Here is an 18,862-nt window from a genome sequence, read left to right as displayed (position 1 = left end):
AGAAAAAGATGCCTGAAGTCGGAAGGCAAGCGAAGAATTCAGGATTTTTCCGCATCGTTCTTTTCATCTTTGTTTTTTTTTTTTTAATATTTCTAGCTTAAAAATTTTATTGTAACTATTGTTTGAGATTTTTATTATGTCGTTTAGTAGTTAAACTCGTCTTTTGTTGGGATTTAAGGGGATCTTTTCCTGGACAGTTGTTTGAATTAATTAAATCGTCGACTTTTGCTTTATTCTTGATTATCTTATTGTTTTTACTTGAATTTTTTAAGTTTAGCTAGTTTTGATAATATTTTATATTGCGAGTGGGTTCGAAACAATAATTTTAATATGAATCAATAATATAATCCGTAGATTTACAATTTATATAGACATGTGAAATTGAATATATGTTGATAGTCATAGTCCAATACATGGAAAGTTAGGAGAGATTATATAAATCGTGCATGTAATTCATCATTGATAAATAATTAAAGATATTTAATTATTTAAACATGTTGAATTAGTTTAACATAGCTTGAGAAGAAATGATAATTATTTAGGAAATCTTGTCAAAGACAATAAAAAATAGTCAGAGATTAATTATTGAAAATAACAAGGATAGAAGCCATTTAATTAATTATATTATAATAATGAACAAATCGTTTTCAATTACCGTTTGCTAAAGAATACATAATTAAAAATAAAATTTGTTCAATACATTCTCGGTGGAACGATATACGTTTTTTTATACATTATAATATAACTTACATCATCCATTTGCGATCACATTGAGCTTGAACATTTAGATTATTTTTTGAAAGGATTCTAAGTACAGAAAAAATTCGATAAATGGCAAAAAAAAAAAAAAAATTGTTGACATAATGACCAAGACTTTGAAGTTGGAAGACTTCTCTGAGGTTGCTACGGATGATAGGAGTTTGGGAGGAATTAAATAAACTGAACACTTTCAAACAAACATTTATTTGTAATAAATACCAAACAAAATCCTCCAAGAAAATGTAGCTGTGATGTAGGTAGATCCAACATAATCGCGAGATTTGCCATTCATACGGAAGGGGAAAAAAGGTATTCTTGTATTCTCTGTGTTACCCTCTTTTCTATTTGTAATAATCTCCCTTTTCTTCATCCATTTCGTTTACAGGAAAACACTTTTGTGTGTGTATGTTGAATTTGAAAAGGTGGTTGTTGAAGGTATAGGATCATTCAAGTAGCTTCGGTGTTTGCATATTACTTGTGGGCTTGTTGGATTGTTATTTAATTTTGCGGTGGCTTGCACGTTTGATGAGATTGATGAATTAAACGATACATTTGATGCTTGAGTTAAGATTTAAACTTGTGTGTGTAATCCAAGCTGATTGACTTGGATAGAATGTGCACTCATTGCCTTTCATGCATGAATCTTAGGTTTGACGCATTTCATGTAATTTTCTTCCCTCATGCCTGATGACAAATATTTGTTACGCTAAAAGCAGATACCTTTTGATGGACAACTTGATCTGTGGTCGGATAAAATTGTACCCAGTTTGCTCTTTTAGTAACGGGAAACAAAAATCTACACTTTTTTCCGCATTAAGTCCAACTTTTACAAGGGGAGTTTTCATTCGTCGAAGCACTTCACTCGCTAGGGGATGGGATTCATTCACTTGCACCTGGTCAATGAGAAGTTCCAACTCCTTTAGCTCATTTGCTGCTTCTGTTCAACCACTGGAGGCCTCAACAGTGGAGCATTTTGAGAACACATTACCCTCCGATGGTACAGCTTCACTTAATTTATAATGCAGTTTTCCTTCTGCAAAATGCCAGCATTGTAACCTGCAATTGTATGAAATGCCATTATGCTATGTTTTGGAACTATTTATGTCAAAAATTAAATTACTTTGATCAGGATGATTGCAACCTTTATTGCTCTGTGTGGCATGAATTATCACGCCTATTTAAGTTTCATGTTGACAAATCTGTCACATTTTATTTCTTATGAATGTTACCTTTCATTTGCAAGAGATCCTTGAGGTATGGAGAAATGCAAATGTTGTATGCTTTGATGTGGATAGCACTGTGTGCTTGGATGAGGGTATTGATGAGCTGGCAGAGTTCTGTGGAGCTGGAAAGGCTGTTGCTGATTGGACTGCCAGGTTAAATAATATTCTTTGTATTACAGTTTCATTTGAGATTTTTGCTCATATTTCTTCTTCTTGTCTTTTTTTTGTTACCCCGTCGATGGAATGAGTTTATGTTAGTTTGTTGGTTCTGCTAGGGCAATGAGTGGCTCCGTTCCTTTTGAGCAGGCATTAGCTGCCAGATTGTCTCTTTTCAATCCATCACTATCTCAGGTTCAAGATTACCTTGAGAAGAGGCCTCCAAAGTAAGAAACCTCGCATGCTATTTTCTGTTCTCTTTTAGTTGTTTTTTGAACGTCTTAAAAATAATGCGATAGATTTAAAACTATTGCTTATTTACATGCATTTTTAGCGAGATATATTGGCTTGTTTTGTACGTGCTTCTCGTTTGTCAATACATTAGAGGCAAAGGGAAATTATATCTGCTCTGTATACCTTTAAGTAGCAATGTAACCATCTAGTATCATGATAAGAAGAACAAATTATATATTTCTCAACCGAAGTATTGATGCATGTGGTTGTTTAGATTCTCTCCTGGAATTGATGAATTGGTGAGGAAGCTGAAGGACAAAAATAAAGATGTTTATCTGGTCTCTGGTGGTTTTCGACAAATGATAAATGTAAGCTATGTAATTTGAGTCTGTGCACTGAGTTCATTACTTTTGTGTTTGTGTTAAGAGAATCTACGATGTGAAACTTTTTAGTTACATATGAAGTGAGTAATTGATTTTGGAATTTTCATTAGCAGTTTGTGATAATGAATGAAAGTTGGATTCATTTTGAGGGGAATAAACAGTATAATTGATTAGAGGCTGATAACTTTGGTATATTTTGCAGCTGTGCGGGACTTTACTTGTGTGCCTGAAAAACGTTTAGACTAGTTAAGCACAATAAGATGGAAAATGATGTTGCCATTTGGATCTTGTGTCTTCTGCTGGTCAATTCACTTGTTATTTTAATCCTTGATATATTTTTCTATAAGGTGGAATCTTCTTGTCTGTAACTTGAATCCTTTCCTTGGGAACCTGTAGAGAAGTAATAGCCTTGGTATTTGCTTGAACTTTTAATATGACTAGTATGATGCACGTGTGTTGCACGTAATATCAATTATATTATAAAAATTTAAAAAAATCGATTTTCTAAAAAACAATTTGAATCATTTTGTTATTTATCTGGGCTTAATTTCTTATCATATTAGACGATTTATAAGAACTTATATAACTTACTTTCAAAATTGTTTCCCAAATTAAAATTCAAGCAAATGATTTTATGTTACATAAGAAATTGCAATTAACATAATATATAGAACAAAATGAACTGAAACAAATTTTTTTAAAAAAAAATTATATATTCAAACACCACGTATAAAGCATATTAACCTAAAAATCAACCAAATTATGGAGTTTATCAATGTATTAATCATAATATAGAAAAACGAAGCATACTATAGACGAATAATTATTAATTTAAAATCATTATGACTAACTCATACAAACAATATTAAAACAAATGAAATAGTAATATTGATAGTAAAATATAACTCATAATATTTAATTTAACCTCCTAAAGAATTTTTTTACTTTTTATTTTTACAATTCTATATCATGGATAATAAATTCTATATATCGATCTTTCGTAGACTAACATTGATGACTATTAATTTCTTGTTAAATAAGTTGTAAAATAATAAATAAATCAACATATATAAAGAAATGCACATTCAAATAAGATTATATGATAAATATCAAATAAACTCATATAATAATTATTAAATATAGATTATAAACTATTGGTATGATTTTTATCATTAAAATTTGAAATATAACAAAAGAAATAAATATAGATTTTAAATTATTGGTATGATTTTCACCATTAAAATTTGAAATATAACAAAAGAAATAAACTTTCATATATCTTTTTATGATGCTATAATTTATTACTTAATTAGAAATTGTACTAAAAATATAATTACAAAATTACAATAAAATCATTGGAAAAAAATATAGAGAGAAAATTAAAAGGATAAAGTATTTAAATGTAGTGTAAAGATGAGTTATTTGATAAAATTAATATAGGAGTTACATTCTATTCTTGAAGTGTGTATAGAAGGTTAATTTTGTCATTGCACAATTAGAAAATAATGTCCTTCATCCACACTTTTATAGGTATATAGATAAGCCATTCTGTGGTTGTGCCCTGCATGGTTTAGCAGGCTTGATTTTAATACGACATATTCCATTGACCTCTGTAAAATAAGTATCTTCAGAGGGTCAATGAGGAGAGAGCATGTAACGCCCCAGATTCGACGACTGTCCTCACTGTATCAAGACGAGTCTTTCCAGCGTGCTTATGTCCTCACTCACACGCACCCTGGGAAACTTCCCAGGAGGTCACCCATCCCAAAATTGCCCCAAGTCAAGCACGCTTAACTTTGGAGTTCTTATGTGATGAGCTACCGAAAAGAAGATGCACCTTCGTGATATGAGTAGTACAAATCAAATCTTTTAAGCCCTCTTCAACTGTACAGTCCATTACATTGAACAGTCTCGGAATCCCTCTCATTCCCGTGTGGGTCGGTTCATTCATGTTCCCTTCACCTAGAAGCCTGCCAGGAGCCGCTCATTGTCCGTGCAACTACTGATGGCACCGGCGATCACCCCCCGCCCTCTTCGGCCCCGGGCCTCACATGCCCACCAGCTTCCGCTTGGTTCGTCCCCGAACCACACCGTACTAAGAGAGGTCGGCTCTGATACCACTTGTAACGCCCCAGATTCGACGACTGTCCTCACTGTATCAAGACGAGTCTTTCCAGCGTGCTTATGTCCTCACTCACACGCACCCTGGGAAACTTCCCAGGAGGTCACCCATCCCAAAATTGCCCCAAGTCAAGCACGCTTAACTTTGGAGTTCTTATGTGATGAGCTACCGAAACGAAGGTGCATCTTCTTTTCGGTAGCTCATCACATAAGAACTCCAAAGTTAAGCGTGCTTGACTTGGGGCAATTTTGGGATGGGTGACCTCCTGGGAAGTTTCCCAGGGTGCGTGTGAGTGAGGACATAAGCACGCTGGAAAGACTCGTCTTGATACAGTGAGGACAGTCGTCGAATCTGGGGCGTTACAGAGCATACCTTTCACTTCTAAATAAAAAAGTCCAAGGTATGTGTAGTTGAATGCTGAACTACAGTACCCCATAATTCCCCTTTTTTTGTGCCATAAAGTTGACTCGTGGAGGTAGGAGGCACGATGGTGCTTAGAATTCAAATTGTAATTCACTACTCTTTTTCTATCTATTCTTTGACTGCAACCTCACCAAGAGATGTAGGGTGTATGTACAAAATGTAGCTACTAGCTAGGGAAACTTATTGCACTATTCGACTCTCTAATCTTGAATTTTTCTTCAAAGCCCGTTGCATCAATCCTCAGTATACCCCTTGAAAACATATATGCCAATCGACTACTGTTTGGAAGCTCTGGTGAGTTTTTAGGATTTGATGCTAATGAGCCAACTTCAAGGAGTGGAGGGAAAGCCACTGCTGTTGAACAAATTAGAAAGGTTGGTTTCTTCGTTGGTGTATATTTATGTTATAAGATCTCTCCTAAAAGCCCAATGGTATTTTTCTCTCCCCTTTTTCTCTTTCTTATTTTTTTTTTGGTTTTCAGGCTCACCAATACTCGTCATTAGTCATGATTGGAGATGGTGCAACCGATCTAGAGGTGATAAATTTTTTTGTCTCATGTTAGTTTAGTACTCATGATCTCCTTCCAAGTAGTTTTATTTCAGAAATTGAATTGATTACCTAGTCATATAGTGACATCATTTATGTCCAAGATATTTCGAGCATGTATTTGTTTTGAGTGTTGCTGCCGACATTTACCTCCGTCGTTCTCTGTATACACTATAAATGATCTCTCTTTGTAGTACCCTGGAAATGTATTATCGGATATCGTGTTTTAATATACAACAATTAAACGATTATTCGTAAATGGACCCATGAAGAAAATATGTTCTGCCAAAAAATTTCCTCCTATTAGATTTAAACGAAGATGGGGAGAGAAAATAGCTACTTGTTTTTAGTCTTCTACATGTTGCTCATAGTTTTGTTGATTTTGTTTCTTTGGGACATGGATTGTTATATTTGTTGTGTCTCTGGATGTTATAAAAACAGAGGAGATGTCGTCGAAATTTTTATTATGACCTATAGTGTAGTGGTCGAGAGGTGGGGGTGTTACACTCTTTCATATCAACCTCTAGTGTAGTGGTCGAGAGGTGGGGGTGTTACACTCTTTCATAACAACCTCTTTCTCACACATTGAGGTTCTTATTGATATCAGGGTATAAGATTATCTTGTATCTCTTGTTACAGGCTCGAAAACCAGGAGGTGCTGACTTGTTTATATGCTTTGGGGGAGTTCAGCTTCGAGAGGCTGTTGCGGCCAAGGCTGACTGGCTGGTGTTCAGTTTCAAAGACTTGATTAACTCATTGGACTAGTTTCTTGCACCCATATTTTTGCACAATGGGATGCATTTTGTTTTTCTTTTTAATGCCATTCTTGGTATCCTTGCAGTTTTGTGTTCTTTTGATACAAAACCCTTCATTTGCATGGTCCAAGAATATTTTTCATCTTCGAGAATATATCAGATACTATCTTTTAGTGTCATTTCATTGCCCAACATATAATTTATTATTTTTTGTTGTAAAGTGTACATATTTTCTTTATTTTGGAAAAAAATAGAATGTTTACGTTAGATGTCGAATTATAGGACAAACTGTTGAACAAGTGATTTTCGGTTTTAAGAATTTATATTTCAAGTTATAATATAGTAATGGCATATTTTTAGAAATTATGAAAATTTTAGTTAAACGTTGTTATAACTGGTGATTGCGAGAGGAAAATATGTATTGGGGAAAATGCAAAGAGACGTAGACAATAGTGTTTATTTTTGTTTTGATTTTTGAGAATGAAAAATGTTACCAAGAAATAGAAACAAATGATGGCATTTCTCTCAAATTTCTTTATTTCTCAATATAATTGTTGTAACACTTGTAAGTAATAAAATTGTTTACATTTGTTACAATTATTATGACATTACTTTTTAGCTCAAGTGGTATGTTTTTAAATTCAAAAAGTACTACATATCGTAACTGATGACAATTTTTCATCCGATTGACATGCAATCTTATGTCCACAAAATAATGCTGTAAACGATTAGCAAAACTAACTATTGGAGGTGATAAGAGATGGATCAAATTATTCAAGGAGATTAAGTTTCATATATGTTTTAAAAACCTTAAAAAGTACTCAAAAGATGTGAATCGGATCACAACTGATTTGTAAAAATATAAGGTGTCATCTCAAGGTTCCATTTATTAGTACTATGACCATATTGCCCAGAGTGAAAAACGTAAAGAAATTCAATTCATGGTATTTCTTTTCTTTCTTTTTAAACTCGACCAAATCAAACAATCGCTCTGACTCATTTCTTGGTATTACAGATGACAAAAATATCATACAAACATTAGAAACACGTTATTCAAAGTTGATTCAAAACTTGAACAAAAAGTATATAGTCTAAAAAGGCAAGAATAAAAAATAGTTGATATAAGGTCATAAAATGAGTTTTCATTGCATCTTCCCAGACTTATCCACCGAAGAAATAACCTGGATTCAATAACCTCAAGCTTTCCTCAGCCCCTTCGATCAGCATAATTTCCAGGAGTGTCATCATCGTCTCTGTAGTTTCCTTCCAATGGGTCATCTTGGCCGAAACCTTCATCACCAACTCCAAATTGATTGCTTTGTTTAGTACCGAAAGTGTCACCAAAACCTTCCTGTCCAGAGCTGGTAAAATGGCTACCAGAATCATTATCGCCCCCAGTGCCTCCAGCAACACCAAAGTTCTGACCATCACCGCCATAGCTCATATTCCTACCATCGTACTTGTCGACCCCTGCCCCATCGCCATCACCATAACCGCCCCCCACACGTCCATAATTTCCACCACCATAATTCCCCCCATAACCATCATTGTTATTATAACCCCCACCAGAACCATAATTCCCACCTCCATAACCACCACCGTAACCACCACCTTGGTAACCCCCACCACCAGAACCACGTGCCCTGTCATTTGCATAATCCACCCTTATCCTACGACCATGAAGTTCCTAAAGTAATACCAAAATGGATACCAATGATACGTAAATGAAATATGTTTGACAAAAAAACAATAATTCTCCAAAGCAACTTGAGGAAAATGAAATAATAGGAGACAGAAGATCGCGATAATAGCACCTGTTGGTCCAGGGCTTGGATAGCAGCAGATGCATCATCAACGGAAGCGTAAGTAACAAAGCCAAATCCTCTTGACCTACCAGTATCACGATCCACAATTACTCTAGCTGCAAGAAATACAGTTATCATCACAGTATCGCCTCCAAACCCAGAATAAATTATTGAGTTTATAAAAACAAGCATGGAAAAATATCGTATTCATTTCCTGATATGATTACTTCAAAGGGTATAAAATGCCGTATAAGTTGGTCAAACATTAAGTAACTCAAGGATGTAGCCAAAGAAAATGTAGTCTTCTCCACATATTTTGAGCGTGGAAAAGGAGTATAGTCAAGACCATGATTTAGGGCAGCAATGACGTAATAGGGTTTACAGGAAATCTCTTTTTATTATAAAGATGTGTGCTATCAGAATTAAATCTACAACATGATGCTATAGCTGAGTTGACTATTTACCATCTGTCTATCCATAAAATAGAAACAACAAACTGTATGCAAATCGGTAAAACTAGAAAGTCACAAGGATACAAGCTTGATTCAGATCATCAAACACGTGACGTGCAGCAATTTAAAGTCACAAGAAGTGAAGGCATAACAATTTATGAATACAGTACCTTCAGCAACATCTCCATACTTACTGAACGCCTCTGCCAGACTCATGTCATCAGTGCCGTATGAGAGTCCTGCAGAATAAAAACACAAGGGCGTGATACAAATTAGAAAAGTAGAATCTAGCCTAGATGATGATGGACCCCAAAATGTTATCGCACCTCCAATAAAGAGCTTTGAAGTTGACATGCATCTTACAGCTTGAAAGATGGATGGTCTGGAAGAAGTAATTTCCTGACTGATATGCAAACTCAGAGTTCTCCCCATCATATTCCCAGCTTTTCTCAAGAAAGCCATTGCTCCAGCCTAAAACTATGGCAAAGAATCTAATTAAGAAAAACAAAATTAATCACAGATCGCAAGGAAAAAAAATTATTGTGTATAGGAAGAGCATAAATAGGATATTTTCGCTTCAGAGATGACAGTTTTAGAAATGCAACATTTCACCGGATCATGCAAACACTAATCAAAGCAATCTTAAAAAAAACTAATCAAAACACAACTTAAAACACACAAAAATAGTATAAAAAGCAAATACAAATCACCAAAAGACAAATTAATCAAGAAACGAAAATCCACAAAAACCAAAACCCAAGAACAGTACTAATCGGAAAACAACTAGATTTCATCCACACAAGTTGACTGGTGCTCGTGCAAGGGTTAGATTATGGGAAAAAAGATAAAATGGTGACTTTCGAAAATTCGTACCTTTTTTCTTCTTCGAGACTCTCTAGTGGTTTAGTGAGTGAAAAACCCTAGAGAGAGGAAATGGCTTAGTCCAAATAAAGATGTTTTGGGTTGGATTAGGGTATTATTCTACGCCATACACATCTCCATTATAGTCGTGTATTTAACTTTATTTTTATTATTCTCATATTCCTCGGAATACTGTATTTCAATATTATATCTAGACATGCTTATCGGTTCCATCGAACCGGTTTCTACTAGTTTTGGGTCCGATGAGTTTCGAATCGATTCCGGTTCCAAGTAGTTTTTTTAACTTGGAATCAATCCTAAACCGAAGACCGGTTTGACTGTTAATAAATCGATTCGGGTCGAATCAATTCCGAACAAAATACTAAAAAATTGTGATTACATAAAAAGTATAACAAAATAACTTAAACATTTATTTTTACAATTGAACATCTAAAATTCATCAGAATTTATTAAAATATATTTTAAATACTATGTATCTTCGTCGGAGCTTGAGCTTTGAAATTCGTCGATCGCTCCTGCGGTCCTATTCTTTTTTCTGCTGCAAACTAATCTTGTAGGCATGTTAGCATGTTAAGTGTTTCTAACTTGAAATTAGTTATTTGTTCACCGATGATTCTTCCATATACTGAAAATCCTGATTCAGAAGCAACAATTGAACTTTGAACGGCTAGAACATCTCTTTCAATTGCCGCTAACACTGGATACAACTGAGAATTTACTTTCCACCAATCTAGAACCTCAAAATTCTCTGTAGTATCAATATATTGGCTTAGGAAAATTTGGATCTCATTATAATTTGTCGTTGTCACTGATTTTTCTTTGAACTTTTGTCGTTTTAAACTTTGAAAAAAGTTTAGTGCTCCACTTTTGCCTTTCTCTGTGGATGTCTCCTCCGGCTGTCGACTTGGTTCACACTGTTCACTAGCATACAAGTATAACAATTCTTGAACAAAACGCATTATTGACTTCTTTTGATCGTCAATATTCTTCTCCAAAAATTTAGAGAAATATTCAAAAAACATGTTTAAGTCACCTTGACTTTGACTAGGATCAAGTAATGTTGCTATACCATGTACAATTGGGATTTTTTTCTCAATATTTTAAAATTTTGTTTTTCATATTTGAAACAAAGTCATGCATAACAACATCACCACGAAATTCAATCAATCTATAAAGCATATTGAAAATTAAAGGTAGAAACATGGTTGAAGTATGATTGTTAATATCACAAAATTTTTCGGTTATTTCTTTAAAAATTTCTAACAAAGAAATACATTTACTCAAAATATTCCAACCATCATCAGTCAACACTAAAGACTCTACCGAAATATTATTGTAATATAGAATAACTAAATCTTGAAAATGTAACAAAGTATGAAGCTAATTATATAAATAATTTCATCTAGTTTCAACAGGGAGAGGAAAATTTTTAAATTTAATCTCATTTGTTTCGACTTGTATTTTTCAATCTCGTCCATGCCTTCTTTCGCGCAATAATTTTTCGCATACTTTGAATTTTTCTATTACAATACATTTGTTCATCACATGCACATTTTTCACATAAATTAATAATATGACATGCACATTGTAGAGCCCAAAATCAGTACACGTAAAACTCATGCATTTATTTAATTGTTAAATTATTTATTTAAGTTTAAAATCATTTTTAGCGATGCATGATTTATGAATTTGTACTATTTTAAATTATTTATGTAATACGTTAAAATATTTTTTGAGTTTCATGTTTCAGATGATTATTCGATGCGAGATCGAGAAAAAGAGACCGGTGACGATTTTGACAATTTTAAAATGTGGTATTTTATTTTAAGTTAGGAATGGGGCATTTTAAATGATTTATTTAGTTTTTATCATTTTTAAAGCCTAATTTAAATAGTAGGTGATTTTTAGTTTCTTAAAACTTTTAAAGTTGAACACTTGTGTGTTTTATTTTAAATTTTGTGATGCTAGTATTTTAGTAAGGTATTAGTATTTTATGCAGTTGGTTTATTTGTTATTAACATTTTTAATTAGCCAATTAATTCACAATTACCTCCTAACTTACTAAACACATGCACGCACGCACACACACACACATGACACAACACACACATCTCCATTTTTCCATTTATTTTTTTTAAAGAAAACCTATGGTTCTAAGAACTTGCAGCAGCCGCCCCTTGCCCTTCAAATTTTTCCATCAATTCACGTTGATTTTGTTGCAAGAAATCTTGCCACAAATCGTTCCGGATCAACCCTCGCACCTTCCCCACTTCGGTATCGTCGTTTCAGAATTTTTAAAGATCAAAGGCATGTATATTAAATTGTTTCTGCATCGATCTCGTTATTATGTGTTGTGATGTTTATTATGCGTGAAAATACATGTATGTTGTGAAAGAGTTTGAGCAAAAACGTTGGAAATGGTTTTTGGATCAAAATTGTAGATCTAAAAACGTGTCTGCTGTAATTTCGATTACTGCAAAACTTCAATCGATTTTCTGGAAAAGTTTTCTACATATAAAACGTATTACTTTTTGATACCTTCGATTTGATAGTAAATTCGTAATTTTTGGACAAGAAACGAGTGAGTTATGATCGTTTTCGTGGAACTGCTCAAACTCCGATTTTATGATAATGCATTCTTGACGCATTCTCGAAGTTTATTTGTTGCAGGCTTCATTGGGGACCGTTGGGTGATCGCTGCTGCGTTTAGGTATCTTGAGTATGAGGTCGGGATGATTTTTGGTGCTTCGTCTCGTGTCGATAGGCACTTGGTTGCATTAGAAGTCGAATGAAACTTTTGGTGTCAATATGTTGTGTTTCGTTGTTTGTTGTGTGTCGTTGTTTTTGGGAGTTGTGTGAGTTTAGAACATTGCCATAGCATCCTAGGTTGAATCTTGTTGCATCGGTTTGGGTCGTTTGGGCGTGACTTTTAAAATTATATCAAAATGTGTTCTTTTGGTTGGTTGTGCGCAGGTTTAGCGCCCCAGCGCTCACCAGGGAGTGCCGCAGTGCCGATCTGCGCAAGTCTAGTGCCGCGACGCTGTCTTTGTGGCGCCGCAATGCTAGACCTACGGCCTGGCTAGCGCCTAGGCTCTAGGCAATGCCGCAGCGCAGCGTTGTCCAGCGCCTAGGCGCTTGTCCATGACTTTTAAATCACTATTTTAGGTCCATGTCTTCTATGTTTTGGAAAATTTTCACACATAATTTTAGGATTTGTTTCGGGGGTTGATGTCATGGTTTAGTGCGTTGATTAAACGAGGTCAAGTCCCGAGTGATATATAATGTCATAAGAAAAGTGTCATTTCGGGTGACGAGCATGACTATTACGTTTAAGTTATGAAAATTAAGTGCCTGAAAATTGTGTTAGTATGTGTAGCAGTGGCCCCCAAGAGAGACCCAACGAATCCCTCAACGTCATGTAAGTATGTTCGACGTGCAAAAGAAAATGTTTCATTTTTTAGGTATGCTAAATGTCTTGTAACCAAATATGAACGGGTTTGGAAGCCGGTGAATGTGGCCGGTGACCTCTCCATCCCGATAAAATATGACCGGGTTTAGATTGAGATTGGAAAGCTGTAAAGCATGACCAGGGACCAATCCACCCGGTAAAGCATGACCGGAGATCTCATGTATATGGTAGTGGACATTCCTGCCAGCCCAGTACTGTGGTTTAGTCTGATCAGGCGCATTTATGTATGGGTCACTTGCTTTGAAACATATCTCTGCGCAAAATGATGAAAGTTTTTGAATGTTCAAGTATGTATGATGCAAGCATGTTTATGAAAAGTTTTATGATGATGGCACGTCTAAGTTTATGTTACCACGTTCAAGTTTTATGTACGTTCTAATTTAAAGATGCATGTAGTTTTATTATATATTACTTGTTATCTCCAGTTTATACATATTGTGTCTTTAGACTTACTAAACTTGATCGATGCATGTGAAAACGAGTATGAAGAGACGAGGGGTGGGGACCAATGAGCCGGCTCGGATTGCATAGGAGGCTAAACCCGAGGACCGCCTATGTTTTAATAACTTTATGCATGTTTTAAATACTCTGATTTTCAGGATATTGTTTACGAGGTTTAAACGTTTACCTTTTTACAAACTTCGATTGTAATTGTTTTAATTTCAAATATTTTTAGACGAGCAGTTTATTTTAACGCATTTTGAATGATTACTATTTATTTATGCAAATTTTTATTTTTCCGTAAACTTTAAAATAGTTTAAAAGTACGGTACATTACAGTTGATATCAGAGCGGTGTTCTTGTAAAGGGTTATGCCTACTGCCAGTTACGAGAAGCTCACGAAGTCACACCTCAAGTTTGTAAGTTTTAACGTTTTAAATTCTTTTATGTAATAAGTATCAAATCATGATTTCAGTATGTACATGTTTAAGTTCAAATAACGTGCATCTTATGATATTGATATTATGTTCATGCATGTTGGGTTTACGTGTTGGGTAAATTTTGGAACAGTATGCCTCCTAGACATAGGATTGTGCGTGAAGCAAGCGATGAGAATAGAGAAGCTCAGGATGGGGAGAGGGCCACTCCTCGTCATCCACCCCCAGATATGTAAGCTCAGATGCTTGCAGGAATGACTCGGTTCTTCGCACAGTTTGTGGGGAACCAGACTGTAGTAGACACAGGGGCGAGGCCCAGACCAGAGGCAGTCTACGAGAGATTTAGGAGGATGGGTCCGAAGTAGTTCTCGAGGAATAATGACCCGATGATGGCTGAAGGATGGATTAAGTCCATCGAGGCAATTTTCGCATTTATGGAGCTGCAGGATGCGAACAGGGTCAGGTGTGCCACATTCCTTCTGACAGGAGACGCCAGACTGTGGTGGGAAAGCGCATCTGTGTCAGTGAACCTGCAAACACTGACTTAGGAGGGCTTTAAGGAGGTCTTCTACTCCAAGTACTTCACTGAGGAAGTACGATCCAGACTGACCAAGGTGTTCATGACGCTGCGACAGGGAGACAGTAGCATTGCAGATTTTTTCGAGAAGTTTGATAGGGGTGTCACTTTGTGCCCCTAATTGCGAATGATGCCCGGGAGAAGTTGAGGCATTTTGTTGATGGTTTGCTGCCAATCTTGTGTCATGATGTGAGAGTTGCTGGTCCTACTACGTATGTCTTTGTTGTGTCTAGAGCCTTGGCAGCAGAGCATGACCAAAGGGACATCGAGAGTGATAGGCAGGGCAAGATGCCCTATCAGGCGCCTCAGCAGCAATAGCGACCCCAGTGTAAGAGGCCTTTCCAAGGACAGCAAGGGAAGAGGCCCTTTCGTGGACCGCCGAAAGACAAGAGTCCTATCTCTCAGCAAAAGGCTCCTCAGAGGTCTGGTGAGCACCGGTGTGCCCGAAGTGCCACCGCCAATATCCCGGACAGTGTTTATGGGGATCGGGCAAATGCTTCAAATGCTGAGCCAGCGATCATATGATGAAGGACTGCCCACAGTGGAGGCAGCCTGACTCAGGGGAGAGTATTCGCCATGCAGGCCAAGGTGGCGAACCCAGACACGACCCTGTTGACAGGTAACTTATTTAATTCAGCACTATATTATCTTTGATATGCATGTTTCAAATCTTATTTGGGATTATTAGTGTGCTAGTTAGTATTTTTGGTGATTTTGTGTAGAGATTTTCTAATATGCATGAGGTTAAGATTAGAATTTTGGGATATAAGTTTCGTGTGTTGTGCTAATGTCTCTCAGAAAATATTTTCATAAAGAGGGTAGCCACGAAGGCCTTGATAGATTCCGGGGCTGCTCACTCTTTTATTTCAGAGATATTCGCTAATCATCTGGACGTCAAGTCTATTAGACTCGATGTGAGCTATTCAGTGACAGTCCCATCAGGGGAAGAGTTATCAGCTGCTAGCGTGGTCATAGACATTGATCTGGAACTGCAGGGCCACCTAGTGTATGCCGATCTGATTGTGTTGCCGATGCCAGAATTTGATATCATCTTGGGAATGGACTGGTTGACGAAGAACATATTCTTATTAACTCTCAGAAATGGTCAATGTTAGTGAGACCGTTGGGCATGGAGCAGTTTCTCTTTTAGCCAGATAGATGGAGGATTTTTCCTCACATGATCTCTTGCATACAGGCACGGAGACTTATCCATAAGGGATGTCAGGCTTTCTTGGCCAGCATTATTTCCGCACCTAACGTACCGTCTCCATCATTGTCTGAGGTACCAGTAGTCAGAGATTTTCCTAACATCTTTCCTGATGACGTCACAGGCCTTACACCAGAGAGAGAGGTGGAGTTTGCCATCGACCTTATGCCATGCATTGTGCCAATCTCTAAGGCACCAGTACTGTTTAGCTCTAACTAAGATGTTAGAGCTCAAACAGCAGATTCAGGAACTTTTTGACAAGGAATTTATTCGGCGCGCACCAGTGCTCTTTGTAAATAAGAAAGATGGGAGCATGAGGTTGTCTATCGATTATCGAGGTTTGAAAAAAGTAACGATCAATAATAAATATCCACTACCAAGGATCGAGGTCTTATTTGATCAGTTGCAGGGAGGTACAGTGTTCTCTAAGATAGATCTGTGATTTGGGTATCATCAGCTGAATGTAAAAGATGCAGATGTTCATAAGATAGCCTTCAAAACCAGATATGGGCATTACAAGTTCTTAGTAATTTGTTTTGGACTGACGAATGCTCCAACAATTTTTATGGACCTCATGAATCGAGTATTTCAGCCCTACCTAGATCAGTTTGTCATGGTGTTCATTAACGATATTCTTATCTACTCGAAGAGGCATGAGGAGTACAGTCAGCATTTGGGTATAGTTTTGCAAGTCTTGCAGAGTCGCAAGTTGTTTGCAAAATTTAGTAAGTGTGAATTCTTGTTGGAAAAAGTATCGTTTTTGTGTCATATAATATCTAGCAGTGGCGTTGAGGTGGATCCAGCTAAGGTAGCAGTAGTTAAGGAATGGGTTGAGCCGAAGAATGCTTCAGAGATCCGAAGTTTCCTAGGCTTAGTAGGCTACTACAGGAAATTTATTCAGGGATTTTCTTCGAACGCAGTGCCACTCACTTCATTGACCAAGAAGAATGCTAAATTCGTATGGAGTGAAGGATGTCAGAGGAGCTTTGATACTTTGAAACAAGCTCTTATCATAGCACCAGTGTTAGCCATGCCATCAGGGCAAGGTAATTTCGTGTTGTACACCGATGCTTCTAAGCTCGGGTTAGGCGCAATATTGATGCAGCATGGTTGGGTTATAGCTTAAGCCTCCAGACAATTAAAAATGCATGAGAAGAATTATCAGACTCATGATCTTGAGTTAGATGTCGTTGTCTTTTTGTTGAAGATATGGAGACATTATTTGTACGGCGAGAAATGTCAGATATTCACTGACCACAGGAGTCTCAGGTATATCTTCACGCAGAAAAAGCTGAATATGAGACAAAGACGGTGGTTGGAGTTAGTGAAAGACTACGATTGTGAAATTAGCTACCATCCAGGGAAAGCTAATGTTGTGGCAGATGCCTTGAGCAGGAAAGTTGCAAGTCGTAGTACATATGTCAGTGCAGATATCTCTTCAGTCAGAGATTCAAATGTTTGGTTTAGAGGTTTATCCTAAGAGCAGGGCTCTTAAGCTGTCTAATCTGACAGTCCAGTCTTCTTTGCTAGATCGAATCCATAGAGATCAGCCTTCGGATGAGCAATTACAGAAATGGAGACTGAAGGATGAAGCCAAGGTCAGTGTACTCTAAACAGTGTCTGATGATATGGTGAAGTACAGAGGAAGAATGTGGGTTGAGTCGAAGAATGCTTCAGAGATCCGAAAATTCCTAGGCTTAGAAGGCTACTACAGGAAATTTATTCGGGGATTTTCTTCGATCGCAGTGCCACTCACTTCATTGACCAAGAAGAATGCTAAATTCGTATGGAGTGAAGGATGTCAGAGGAGCTTTGATACTTTGAAACAAGCTCTTATCACAGCACCAGTGTTAGCCATGCCATCAGGGCAAGGTAATTTCTTTTTGTACACCGATGCTTCTAAGCTCGGGTTAGGCGCAGTATTGATGCAGCATGGTTGGGTTATAGCTTAAGCCTCCAGACAATTAAAAATGCATGAGAAGAATTATCCGACTCATGATCTTGAGTTAGATGTCGTTGTCTTTTTGTTGAAGATATGGAGACATTATTTGTACGGCGAGAAATGTCAGATATTCACTGACCACAGGAGTCTCAGGTATATCTTCACGCAGAAAAAGCTGATTATGAGACAAAGACGGTGGTTGGAGTTAGTGAAAGACTACGATTGTGAAATTAGCTACCATCCAGGGAAAGCTAATGTTGTGGCAGATGCCTTGAGCAGGAAAGTTGCAGTCGTAGTACATATGTCAGAGATTCAGATGTTTGGTTTAGAGGTTTATCATAAGAGCAGGGCTCTTAAGCTGTCTAATCTGACAGTCCAGTCTTCTTTGCTAGACCGAATCCATAGAGATCAGCCTTCGGATGAGCAGTTACAGAAATGGAGACTGAAGGATGAAGCCAAGGTCAGTGTACTCTAAACAGTGTCTGATGATATGGTGAAGTACAGAGGAAGAATGTGGGTGCCTAATGTTGATTCGATCAGGGAGGATAATGTGACAGAGGCGCACACATCTCCTTATTCTATCCACCGGGAGGTACCAAGATGTACAAGGATTCGCAAATTTTGTATTGGTGGCCAGGTATGAAGCGGAACATCCACCGATTTGTGTCTGAATGTCTCACTTGTCAGCAAGTGAAAGCAGAGTATCAGAGGCCAGCAGGAATTCTTAAGCCGATCACTATCCCCGAGTGGAAATGGGAGAATATCACCATGGACTTCGTTGTTGGTTTGCCGAAGCCAGTCAGAGGATCCAATGTCATTTGGGTTATAGTGGATCGACTTACTAAGTCAACACACTTCTTGCCAGTGAAGACGACTTTCTCCATGACTCAGTATACAGAGCTCCATATCAGGGAGATAGTTCGATTGCACGGGATTCCAGTTTCTATTGTGTCCGACAGGGACCCAAGGTTCACATCGTCCTTTTGAAAGAGTTTACATATAGCCATGGGGACGAAGTTGCTATTCAGTACGGCATTCCACCCTCAAAC

The 18,862-nt window shown here is 37.0% G+C and overlaps 2 protein-coding genes and 1 long non-coding RNA gene across 6 annotated transcripts; 1 reads left to right on the top strand and 2 right to left on the bottom strand.

The window, feature by feature from the left end:
• Positions 1–924: 924 nt before the first annotated feature.
• Positions 925–6,755, top strand: LOC142529831 (phosphoserine phosphatase, chloroplastic-like). 2 transcript variants are annotated; one of them, XM_075635488.1, is made up of 8 exons: positions 925–1,068; positions 1,476–1,756; positions 2,003–2,135; positions 2,258–2,365; positions 2,647–2,740; positions 5,525–5,674; positions 5,782–5,835; positions 6,486–6,755. In XM_075635488.1, exons 2-8 carry the CDS (start codon positions 1,486–1,488, stop codon positions 6,609–6,611), a joined length of 936 nt encoding a protein of 311 aa, XP_075491603.1. In that variant the 5' UTR covers positions 925–1,068; positions 1,476–1,485; the 3' UTR covers positions 6,612–6,755. The 2 variants fall into 2 exon arrangements, with proteins under 2 accessions (XP_075491603.1, XP_075491604.1); XM_075635489.1 differs by lacking the exon at positions 925–1,068 and adding an exon at positions 1,071–1,194.
• On the bottom strand, positions 5,760–6,518 carry LOC142529832 (uncharacterized). Its single transcript, XR_012815973.1, has 2 exons — positions 6,418–6,518; positions 5,760–6,367 (listed from the first exon to the last, which is right to left on the bottom strand). It is a non-coding gene; the product is annotated as an uncharacterized LOC142529832 (long non-coding RNA).
• An 826-nt stretch (positions 6,756–7,581) lies between the features above and the next one.
• Positions 7,582–9,864, bottom strand: LOC142529568 (uncharacterized). 3 transcript variants are annotated; one of them, XM_075635135.1, is made up of 5 exons: positions 9,732–9,864; positions 9,185–9,335; positions 9,029–9,097; positions 8,416–8,522; positions 7,582–8,288 (listed from the first exon to the last, which is right to left on the bottom strand). In XM_075635135.1, the coding sequence occupies exons 2-5, from the start codon at positions 9,318–9,320 to the stop codon at positions 7,809–7,811; spliced, it is 792 nt and encodes a 263-aa protein (XP_075491250.1). In that variant the 5' UTR covers positions 9,321–9,335; positions 9,732–9,864; the 3' UTR covers positions 7,582–7,808. The 3 variants fall into 3 exon arrangements, with proteins under 3 accessions (XP_075491250.1, XP_075491249.1, XP_075491251.1); XM_075635134.1 differs by having other exon boundaries at positions 9,185–9,349; positions 9,732–9,842; XM_075635136.1 differs by having other exon boundaries at positions 9,185–9,329; positions 9,732–9,842.
• Positions 9,865–18,862: the final 8,998 nt, after the last annotated feature.

The sequence above is a fragment of the Primulina tabacum genome, chromosome 16 (assembly GCF_025594145.1).
Source record: "Primulina tabacum isolate GXHZ01 chromosome 16, ASM2559414v2, whole genome shotgun sequence".
In the NCBI taxonomy this organism is placed as follows: Eukaryota; Viridiplantae; Streptophyta; class Magnoliopsida; order Lamiales; family Gesneriaceae; genus Primulina; species Primulina tabacum.
The sequence above is the reverse complement of the archived record's forward strand: the minus strand, read 5'-3'. Positions and strand labels throughout refer to the sequence as shown.

Coding starts and splice junctions, on each gene's coding strand:
- LOC142529568 (XM_075635135.1), bottom strand. CDS start 9,320: ATGGCTTTCTTGAGAAAAGCTGGGAATATGATGGGGAGAACTCTGAGT. Junction 9,098..9,184: donor TTCAAAGCTCTTTATTGGAG/GTGCGATAACAT, acceptor TTTATTCTGCAG/GACTCTCATACGGCACTGAT. Junction 8,289..8,415: donor TCCAAGCCCTGGACCAACAG/GTGCTATTATCG, acceptor GTATTACTTTAG/GAACTTCATGGTCGTAGGAT.
- LOC142529831 (XM_075635488.1), top strand. CDS start 1,486: ATGGACAACTTGATCTGTGGTCGGATAAAATTGTACCCAGTTTGCTCT. Junction 2,741..5,524: donor GTTTTCGACAAATGATAAAT/GTAAGCTATGTA, acceptor TTTTCTTCAAAG/CCCGTTGCATCAATCCTCAG. Junction 5,675..5,781: donor CTGTTGAACAAATTAGAAAG/GTTGGTTTCTTC, acceptor TTTGGTTTTCAG/GCTCACCAATACTCGTCATT.